The sequence below is a fragment of the Oreochromis aureus genome, linkage group 9 (genome assembly GCF_013358895.1).
Source record: "Oreochromis aureus strain Israel breed Guangdong linkage group 9, ZZ_aureus, whole genome shotgun sequence".
Taxonomy (NCBI): domain Eukaryota; kingdom Metazoa; phylum Chordata; class Actinopteri; order Cichliformes; family Cichlidae; genus Oreochromis; species Oreochromis aureus.
In genome coordinates, this window is record NC_052950.1 from 39,402,957 (window position 1) to 39,414,106 (window position 11,150).

General features: G+C 46.6%; 1 protein-coding gene across 3 annotated transcripts; it reads left to right on the plus strand.

Annotated features, from left to right (window-relative positions):
* Positions 1 to 760: 760 nt before the first annotated feature.
* On the plus strand, positions 761 to 11,045 carry nub1 (negative regulator of ubiquitin-like proteins 1). 3 transcript variants are annotated; one of them, XM_039617669.1, is made up of 15 exons: positions 761 to 1,171; positions 1,388 to 1,509; positions 1,935 to 2,102; positions 2,239 to 2,303; positions 3,934 to 3,998; positions 4,072 to 4,239; positions 4,406 to 4,494; positions 4,587 to 4,693; positions 4,972 to 5,158; positions 8,992 to 9,099; positions 9,189 to 9,341; positions 9,423 to 9,569; positions 9,650 to 9,730; positions 9,896 to 10,091; positions 10,614 to 11,045. In XM_039617669.1, the coding sequence occupies exons 2-15, from the start codon at positions 1,393 to 1,395 to the stop codon at positions 10,751 to 10,753; spliced, it is 1,791 nt and encodes a 596-aa protein (XP_039473603.1). In that variant the 5' UTR covers positions 761 to 1,171; positions 1,388 to 1,392; the 3' UTR covers positions 10,754 to 11,045. The 3 variants fall into 3 exon arrangements, with proteins under 3 accessions (XP_039473603.1, XP_039473602.1, XP_031597445.2); XM_039617668.1 differs by having other exon boundaries at positions 761 to 1,052; XM_031741585.2 differs by having other exon boundaries at positions 1,166 to 1,287.
* Positions 11,046 to 11,150: the final 105 nt, after the last annotated feature.

The window sequence follows — 11,150 nt, forward strand, 5'->3', positions numbered from 1 at the left end:
GGGTGAGCTCACTGTGAAACCTGGCCCCACCCTATCATGTGATTTCCTGAGGTCAGATGGCCCAGGATGTGAGTGGGCGTTAAGGCGTCTGGGAAGGATCTCGAAACTGGATTATAGATGGCAGACAGTTGGTGTCGTAAACTACTAGCTCTGTTCAAAGATGGTCGCTCACAGTGGACGTAAATGGCTTCTTTCACTCCTCTTTCAAACCATCTGTCCTCTCTGTCCAAAATGTGAACATTGGCATCCTCGAAAGAGTGACCTTTGACCTAGAGATGCAGATGGACTGGGTTTAAATCTGGGACTCGCCACCATTTGACCCTAGAACTGAAGAAGCTTCTCGGATGAGAGGTGAAACGTCTTCAAGCAACTTAAAGAAGTCCAGACGCTTTTCTTTGCAAACTCCTTAGACTTTAAAAATAGGTCTTACTTTATTTTGAATTGTTATTTTGCCTTTTTTTTAACATGTTGTATCACTCGCTGTTATATTTTTTGGTTTTCTTTTTTTATCATTTGCTTATTTATTATATTTTCAATACATTTCAAACAATATAGTTTTTGCTGTACTTTAGTATTTACATTTTTAACACATTTCCCTTTGTGTCATTAAGGTAGCGTTTTTCGTTTTGACCCTCGTGGGCAACCGTACGGCAGGATCAAAGATCGTCTATATTCGTGAAGACTCGTGTCTGCTGTGACGTGGCCCTGGAGCGTCGGCCTGTGTTCGGCAGACGTCGTTGTTGCGATCAGCTGATCCTGGAGCATGCGCAGAGTGTCGTCTCCTTCCCAGAAAAGCCTGATTCACGTAAACAACAGCAGGCAGCTGCCGTCGCGGAGCTTTACCGGAGTTTTACCGGCTCTCAGACCGAGCAGCTGGTCGCCGTCGGGTCCTGTGACAGTGAGCTACCTGTTAGAGCAGCTGTGCTCACCTGGAGCTGTTAGCTGCTGATGTCAGCCCGGAGGCGTCATTTCTGATTAAGTGTCGTGTTTGAGGCTGTTGTGTCGTAAATCAGCCGGGAGCAGAGTTTGGAGCAGCTGAAGACACACCACAGGTTTGTGCTGAAGTAACCGAGACCTCTGAACTTTAGTTTGACCTCTGGACTTTATACAACGAGGCTGCCCTGTGGAGCCTACATTTCCCATCATGCAGCTGGAGCTCTGTGTGACAGGAGTGAGTGATTTATGATGATTAACCTGAGCTTTAACTCAAAGTCAGGAAACAGCTGCATTTCCTGTAGTGATTGCCGGCCACCATCAGGGGGCGGAGCTTCACTGAAATGCTTCCAGGTGTGAGCAGCTGCTGTCCTCTGACCTGGTCCAGGGTTTTAAAAAGTTTTTCCTGGACCTGAGATGCTGACATCACAGTTTTTATCTTGTATCCTCTCAGAGACGATGGCGGAGCAGAACTTGGAGGCCAAGCTGAAGAACCTCCTGAAGCAGGAGAAGATCCAGCTGTGGAACCCGCCGTACACCGAGCAGGACCAGCAGCCGGGCCAGCAGCACATGCAGGTGGGTGACCCGCCTGAGGAGGCGTGGCCACACACACTCACACTACTGAGATCAAAGTATGAGGATGTAAAGTTCAGTCAGGTCTGTAAAGGTTACTTTGTGACGCTGTTTAAGAAATTAATCATTCACATGAATCCAATAAAATAATAAATCTGCTAAAACAAAGAAACAAAACCATCATTAAAGAGTTCAGTTTTTCCTGTCAGAGGAAACCTCAGTTAAACAACATGAGATACTAAACCAGTGAAACTGATTATAGAGGAAACACATGAGGATACATGAGAGAACAGGACTGACTGATTCTGTTTCACTGAGATTCAAACATCACTGAGGTTTTTGTCTCAGCGTTACAGCAAAGTTCAGCCCATGTGCAGTGTCGTTGGATTCAGTTCTGAGCGCGCTCAGTGCTGTTCTTCTTCCATCAGGAGCTGGCGGAGCGCTACGCCCCCCTGCTGCGCCTGCCTGTGTCGGAGGTAGGGGGCGCTCTGGAGTCGATCCGAGCTCAAGCGGTGAAGCGAGGCAAAGGAAACCAAACGTTCAGGGAGACGAGCGTGGCGACGCTGGAGCTGCTGCTGCCGCGAGACGCCAAGAAGGTAATGAAGGCAGCGAGGACAGAGGAAGCTACCCGAAGGTGTACCTCACGCCACACACTCATCACATGACACACACCGACCCACAATGCTTTGCTCTCCTGTGACGGAGGAGAATGACCTCAGTGTTTGCTTCCAGGATCCAAAGGTGAGGACGTACCTGGAGACCAGGCTGGACGTGTCGGCGCAGCAGGTGGTGGACAGGTACTCGATTACATCACAGGCCGAGTGTGTGTGTGTGTGTGTGTGTGTGTAGCTATGGGAACTGATAAGATTTTAGCCATTCAGATTCTATTATTGGTATCTCTAATTGATTGAGATGTTCATCGATTGTCATTGATGAGTCAGCTCATCGCTAAGCAACAATCAAGACATCACACTGATGGATATTAATTACATGCTGTGGGTCAAATGTTTGTGTGTTTGTTCTCTTCACTGTGGTCGACACATGTTACACACAACACGCGCACCATGTTACACGTTACTATGATAATGATGTTTTTCTCTGATTTTACTAAATATTCAATTCAAATGACGGTCAGTATAACGTCTGAGTCATCGACCCTCAGAGTTCAGATGTTACTGAACAAACCTCCCAATGAAAACCGTGTTTTTCTAAACTGACAAACTTAAAAAGCCAACAGAGCTTCCAAACATTTTATTGGTTGTAAAGAACTGAAAGTGATCATTTGTTGAATTTGCAGCATTAGGAGATCAAATTTACTGAAATCAAAACTATTTCAATCAAAAACATTAACAGGTCGAGTTCCATAATAACACAGGACCCCTTATTTGATCGCATCCATGGAACTGGAGAGTTTTGTGAGTGTGCTGTGACTCAGCCACAGATCTCTGAACAGTGATCGCGCTTACGTTTACCTGAAAGGTTTTCATTACGTGTCCAAGGCATTCAACTGTTTCACACTTTTCAGCAGAGAGATCTTTTTTCTTTCCCCTGTTGCTTGATAATGGTGGTGTGCTTAATAATGTGGCGCATGCTTCTTTAGTAGTTGTAAAACTAATGATCACAGGTGTCTGAGGCTGATGTCAGTGATCCAAACAGCTCTGAGACACATGAGTTTGATTGAAAAACAACATATTTAATCTTTGTGACACTTAAATACAGTTTTCTCAATAATTTGGAACGTGGTGTAAAAGTAATGCAGTACTTGATTACTCCTGGAAAAAGGTAATTAGTTATACTACTCGTTACATTACTTTCATGTTACTCTGTAAAACAGCTGCAGCTCACTGTCTCATAATCACTGTTTAAACATATAAACCTGAGGCACCAACACATCTGTAACAAGGACACACACCTCTAACATCTCTCTTAACACAAAGCTGACCGCACACATCAAAGATGAAGACACACAAAAAATGGTTGCCATGGTGATTCTACTGTACTGTTCTGACTGATCATCAGGTTGTTACCTGTGGAGGTTCAGGCTCTGGCTGCTGGGCTGGAGTCTGCACACACTCAGCTTTAGCTCTTGGCTAGCTTAGCGTTAGCATGCTGTCAGTGCAGATGTAAAGAACTGAGGTTGTGTTAGCAGCACTGTGGTTGTTTCTGTCCTGTTATTTACATTTACATTCATCTTGCTCTTTTGTGCAATAAAAAATACATTTCGACACACATGGTCACTATTTTCCTCCTCTGACATCCAAGCTGAAATCAGCTGATCGTAGTGTGAGGACAAGAAGTGGGATCAACAGGCAGGCGGACAAATGATTCCAAGGAGCTGGAATACTGGGAAGCAGTTATCTACAAGAACCAGTTCTGCATTCAATACTCTATTAAAGAGTGTGTGTGTGTGTGTGTGTGTGTGTGCAGGGTCGCTGAGGAGCATGGCCTCAGGAGCATCAAGCTGATCCTGAGTGGGAGGAGTCTGTCTGCAGGTCAGTGACCTCACAGCTGCAGTAGTCATGTGATCTGTCAGAGCAGAGCGTGAGCGAGTGTGTGTGTGTGCAGAGCGGCGTCTGGACGAGCAGGGCGTGAAGAACCACAGCAAGGTGATGGTGCTGAGGGTGAGCGACGGCGAGCTGAAGCAGCAACTGACGGAAGAGGAGGAGGAGAGGAGGAGCCAGGAGGAGAGCGTCCAGAGGACCCAGAAAGGCTTCCAGATCCTGTCAGAGAGAGGTGAGGAAACAACCACGCCTCCAACACACCTTTGTTCAGCCCACAGGTGACCACAGCAGGGTGGTGTCTCAGGAAGAAGCAGTCCCAGGCTAACAGGTGACCATGTGGGCGTGGCAGTGGGAGGGGCACAGCTGTCTGTTTTTAAATGTCTGCTTCTCTCCATCAGACGGCAGCGAGGACCCAGACACCACGCCGTTCCTGGAGATCGCCGACCAGAAAGGAAACCCGCTGAAGATTCCCCCCACGGAGAAGAAGGTGGAGTTTGAGATAGGACGCAGTGTGGAGGTCAGACACCAGGGGGCCCTGCCGTGTAACCTTTGTGTGTGTGTGTGTGTGTGTGTGTGCAGGCTCTGATCCTGGCCATGGGCTTCCATGAGAAAGGTCGCGCTCTGATGAAGAGGAAGCACCACGATAACGCTCTGTGTCACCTGCTGCAGGCTGACCAGCAGTTCAGGTACGAGCCAGCTGATTGGCTCTGAGCCGCGTCACAGCTCACCGCGAGTCATGAGTTTATCAGCCTTCAGCCTGAGGTCAGAGACACCGTCACTGTAAACGTCTGAAACTGTCTTCATGAGACAGGAAGTCCCTGTGTGTGGGTGCAACGTGCACCAGCCTTTCAAAATAAACTTCCAGAGTGAGGAAGTTTTCCAGCAGAGTTGTCATTAGTGAGAGTTAAAGTCCTGTGTGTGTGTGTGTGTGTGTGTGCGCGCGTGTCTGTGCGTGTGTGTGCAGTAAGTGCGGCTCGGCGCTGCTCAGCTCCGTGGATAACTACGCCGTGCTGCAGCTGGACATCGTGTGGTGTTACCGCGCTCTGGAGGCGCTGTCCTGCCTGGAGGACGGGCGGAGCCGCCTGCAGAGAGCCGAGGACTGTTTCCTGCGCTGCTACGGAGAACAGCAGGAGAGACTGCTGATGATCAAGGTCAGACTCACACACACACTGTGTGTTGATGCTGAGTGTGAAACCATCATCAGGGAATGTGTTCACGTTTGTAACAAATATGAGGGCATAAACTTTCTGGTTTATATTTGTAATCCATTTCCTGTAGTCTGAGAATCATTGACAGGGCTCGCAAAATTTCGAAATCCCTGGTAGCCCTTCGGGCAGGCACTCTTCAGTTTTTGGTAGCCCAAAATAAATTTAAGTCGCCCGAATTTAAAAAAAAAAAAAAAAGAGGACAATTTTTTGATTGATGTTTTGTTTCCTTTACAATATTATACTTTAATGTATAATATTGTAAAGGAAACAAAACACCAATCAAAAAATAGTTAAAATACAAATCACAACAACTGTATAAAAATCACAGTCATCAACTCAAATACTTGTTTCTAATTGAACAGAAATTTCTATGAACTTGTAAGAACTGTAGAACATGAATCAGTCTGTGTCAGATCCTGAATCTGAAATTTCCACTGAAGTCACGGGTAAGAGGTAAGTGGAACCAAGATCGAGGCCATTTGCTTTTTGAAGTTTGCAAAGACTGCTAAATTCTGCCAATGGTAGTTCACTCTTTGCAACATAGTACGCTGTTCTAAACAGCTTTTTCAGGACTTCTTCTTGTGCTTGGTTTATTTTTAGTATGTTTTTTGCAATTGGTGTTTGTTCTGGGAAAGATATTGCAGACTGAGCAATAATGCATTTCTTGCGTTTCTCATGGGTTCTGATGGGGTCTTTCTTAAAATTACTGGTCCGAGTAATAAAGGCGCTGGTCGACTTAGAAATCGAATGAAACTCACAACACACCCGGCAGAACATCATGTTATTTAGCTCGTCATATTCCAGCCACAGAAATTCTTTTGTCCATGAAACCAAAAAAGTTGCGCTTTTTTTCCTCATAGTCTGATTTGTCATAACTTTTCTGTTTTGTGGTAGGCTTTTCTTTAGCTGTGCCTTCTTCACCCTGACCGGTCTTATTTGGCTCAGCAGAACTAAAATACCGGCGTAAATCCTGCTGTTTTTACACACGTACTTACATAATGGTCAGCGAGTCTCTGCGCAATCAACCTCTCACGTGTTTAAGCTTGCTGTGGGAGATTTCACTTGTCACGTTTGAATAGTAAGCTAATGAGTGATAAGATGATGTCAGAGGAATTGGTGCGCAATTAATCGTCACTCACCAATCAGTGCTGCCGCTCTCTACACACCGTTCGTGCGATCGCAAAGTGAAAGTGAAAGCAAAAAACAAGCGCAAATTCAAACGCGATTTCAATATGTCACATATTGACAGTGGCTCATCGATGCCAATGACATAATTACTCAGCTACATTTGCGAAAGAATGCAAAAGCATTGACATATATTTTTCCTTCCTATGATAGCCCGACGGGCAGGGCTGAGATAGATTTTGGTAGCCCGACTGGAAAAATCGCTAGCCCCGGGACGTCGGGCTAGTGATTTTGCGAGCCCTGATTGACCAATCAGGTTTGAGCAGGGTGAGTGGAGGTGAAGACAGACTGCACTCTGATTGGTCAGCTTCTTAAGCGATGCTGAGAGTGAGCACCGCTGTATGTGACACATTAGTCGTGTCCAAATTCATGGGCTGCATCCTCCTGAGGACCCAGCCTTCGGTCTACGTGGGCCGGGTCCTCAGAAGGTCGGGTAGGCTGAAAGTAAACGGCTGTGAAATTGGACGGTCTAGCCTTCAGATTTGCGTCACCGCTGTCTCAGTGGAGTTTAATAAACTCAGCCGTCTGCTCCTTGCTATCTAAAATATAACAGGACACTGGCGTAAATTCTCAACTGTCTCACACTTCTGTTTAATCAGTTTGACGTTTGACGTTTATTCAGCTGTGTGAAAACAACCCGATGGATTAATAAAGTTTAATTTAATCTAATCTAATAACTTTAATCTCAGCCAAACAGATTTACTCACGAACAAATAAAACACTGAAAAACCCAAACAATAACAGTTTTAGGTTGTCTAAGTCACTTGTATATTATGTTTAACCTGAGTAGCGAAAGTCCGCGGTGATCTGAAAATGATGTGCCGGGAGTTGCGCCGTTCTCAGCGGCTCCAGTGACCCTCGAGCTCTCGGCTAGCTATCGAGCTGGTGGGTAACAGACGTCTCCGAAAATGTCGGAGCACTTTTGCAAATATGTGATGTCTTGATAAACCGAGCAGATATTTCAAGTTTACACAGCTACTTTCTTGCCTGAAAATATGTTAAAAGTAGGGATGCACCGATACCGATACTGGTATCGGGTATCGGGGCCGATACTGTAAAATGTGTGTCTACTCATACTCGTAAAAGTTAACCGATACCATGAACCGATACTAACTTATTTCATTAGTCAGAGGGTGGCTGGTCATTTCTGTTGTAGTTTTTTAGATTGGCCACTAGGGGGACATCCCGCGCTAAACACACACAGGGTTAGGCAAGTGAGACTGGCGGCTCCAGATAAAAAAGAGAAACTGGAGGCTGCTGTAGCTAGGCTAAACAAAATGTCAGCAGTGTGGACCACAACAGCCAACTTTAACTCAGGTTTTGGAAAAGCGATGAAAAATGTCAAGAGAAAATCCACTGGCAGTTAAAACAACAGAGGCTCTGACTCGTTTTATTTCTCTGGATGACCAGCCAATGCCGGTCGTGGAAAACATAGGATTGAACCGTCTTCTCAGCATACTCGAGCTGCGATATGAAATTCCCAGCCGCCCATACATCAGGGAGATAATGGTGCCAAAACTTTCTGAAGAGGTAAAGACAAGCAGTGTGTGCGCGATGTCAGTCCTGATCCACGGGCAGATGAGGAGTTTGTTCGTCAATGCCAAATACTTTCGTTATTTTTGTTTGTTCGTTTACAATATGGACACTCTGCAATAATTTAACAGTTTATTTTATTCTCAAACATAATTTGTATTTATTTTATTCCAAACAGAAGTGTTTATTTATTATTCTGAAAGCTCGAGACAGTGCCCAATAGTTCAGTGATATTTTGTTAAATTACAATGTGGACACTCTGCAATAATTTAACAGAAGTGCTTATTTTTCACTTGAAATTTTTTTGTGGTCATTTTTATTAAGATTTTATTTTTTATCGGCAGAGAATAAAATAAAACCTGTCTTCCAATTCATTGCATTTGTGTGTGTGTGTGGTAGAAGTATCGGTTTTTGTACTCGGTATCGGCAAGTACTCAGATCCAAGTATCGGTATCGTATCGGTTTGAAAAAATTGGTATCGTTGCATCCCTAGTTAAAAGTTTATTTTGTGTCCCAGAAAGAATAATAAAAGTAATTTTAAAACTTAGTAGCGGCCGCCATTGTTGGAAACTGGAATTGGCTGAGCCGCACTTTGAATTCTGGGATATGGTGGGCCACGAAGGACACACCCGCCCCATCCTTCAAATTCGGGGAAAAGGAGGACGCATTTGTCGGCTGCTTTCGGAGGAGTCTACGAATTTGGACAGCCTTCGGCACGTCGCTGTGACATAATTGGCCCACAAATGCGTCCTCAGGAGGATGCAGCCATGAATTTGGACACGACCGTTGAGTCTCAGTGGGACGACCTGTATAAATAACGTTTTAATGAAAAAATAAAATTTATCAGCATGTTGTAAATAATGTGAAGCTGAACAGTCTCACTGCAGATGTCCACTGTTTACTTCTTACTGGGATGTGTCACCATGGTAACACATGCTGATGAGCTATGCTTAAATAAAGATATTGCAGTGAATCTACACTGTAACCTTCAGCCTAACCTGACATTCACTTAATGTGTGTGTGTGTGTGTGTGTGTGTGTGTGTGTGTGTGTTGCCAGGGTAACACGGGCAGAGAGGAGGTGCTGTTCCTGCGTCTGTACCTCCTGCAGAGCCTCCTCTCCTACATCGAAGGAAACGACTCTCAGGCGCGGCTGCAGCTCTCCAAGGTGAGACTCACCTCAGCTTAGCATGAGTGACAGTCCACAATAATCCAGCTGTGTGTGAGTGGCTCACTGAGCTGCTGTGTGTGTGTCAGGTGGAGTCTCTGTACGCGCGCCTGCGTCCCGACTCGGAGAAGATGGCTCAGCTGATGGCGCTGGGCTTCAGCGAGAGAGAAGCTCGGCTCGGCCTCAGAGCCTGCCGGGGCGACCTGCAGGAGGCCGCCATCCACATCAGCACCCACCGACAGGTAACACCTGACAGGAAGTCAGTTCACCGCCTGTCGTTGTCCTGTTTGAGTGTTTAATAAAGTTTTATGCATGTTTATCAGGAGCGGGAGGAGCTGAAGCAGAGGGAGAGGCAGAAGAGGAGGACGAGGATGGAGGCCATCTCTGCCCTGATGGAGCTGGGGTTCTCCCAGAGAGACGCCGCCCGCGCCCTGCACCACGCCGACGGGAACGTAGACAGAGCTTACGCTGTCAGTGGCCCCGCCTCCTCGTACAGGTCTCACAGGCGGAGCTGTGACTGACTCCATGTTCTCCTCTGTGCTGTCCCCAGATCCTGCTGGACTCGAGCCAGGAGGCCCAGGCGACCAATAACAACACAGAGGGCGGAGCCAGCCCAGAGAAGGTGGAGCAGGTACGCTCAGAGGTCACATTCAACATTCAAACTTTATTGAACAGTGACAAGACAAGCCAGAGGAAAGCTGGGGGCGGGGCTTCTCTCTGTTCTCCTCCAGCTGTTCTCCTCCAGCTGTTCTCCTCCAGCTGTTCTCCTCCAGCTGTTCTCTTTCTGTCCCTCCAGCTGTTGTATTTGGGATTCGAGCGGGATTCGGCTGAAGCAGCGCTTAGACTGACAGGTGGAGACGTCCAATCAGCGACACAGCTGCTGTTGGACAACCAGGGTGTCCTCTCCCCGGAGCTGCTGACCCCACCCTCCACGTCCTCCTCCTCCTCCACACCATCCTCAGAGGAGCCCAGCTCCGCCTCCAGCTCCCCGGGTAACAGAACCGCCCTTCGTTCATCCAGCATAAACAGAACAACGTTACAGAACAGGAAGTGTCGATGTTTGAACGAGGCAGATTTCAGCAGATCTGCTCATGAGCTGCCAGATTAGACCTTTTGTCTTCCTCAGTCTCTGTGACTCGTTTTATCTGACGAGCATGGAAACTTCTACAGACGTCTTTTTGCTTTTCTCTGAAACTGTGGTGACTGAGAGCTCACAGGGTGAAACTCGTTTAGAGCAGGTTCATCTTCATCTCATCAGTCACTGTGAAAACATGCTAACAGAACCAGCCAATGGGGCTTCAGTGAGGACAGTCATGTCCTCATCGTCCAATAGAAAGCCTGAGTGACCCGACGAGCTGAGGAATGTACCTCAGAGGTGTAGTTGTGATTTCACACAGACTGTCAGTCGGAGATTAAATGTTTAAAATAGAATCAATAAAAAACCTTAAAGACAAAAACACATTTCAAGAAAAGAAAAGTCACATGATCTAAAATCTGCTTGTGTGACCCTCCAGGGGACAGCGAGCTGGTGAGCGAGGTGCTCGAGGACATCGCCCCCCACGAGGAGGACTACCTGGACCTCACGCTGGAGGAGGAGAGTGAGCTCATCTCTGCCATGAAGGTGTACCTGCACTGTGAGCCCGCCCACACCTAGTGACACGCTCGGGCCGGGTTGAGTGTGGTCGCTGTGATGAACAAGCACACACACAGATCGTCCTGCAGTCGGGGAGTTCAGAGCGGCGTGCCAATGTGGAGACAGTGACGATCATCTGTTCAGCAATAATTCAGAGTCCTGCTGCTCAAACCGCACAGGTGTATCAGTTTAATCAGTGACATCATCAATGACATCATTGATGGTGATGTTGGTTCAGAGTCTCAGTTTGTGTCTGAGCAGTTTCCTGTTGATTCTTTGGTTGTGATGGATCCAATAAAGACGACACAAAGTGTTTCTGTCTGTTTGTCTGTCTGAAAACATAAAAACAAAAAAGCAAAAACACCAGGTCAGTGAGAAGAACAGAGACTGAAGCTGATTGGTGGTGGAGGTGTAGCAT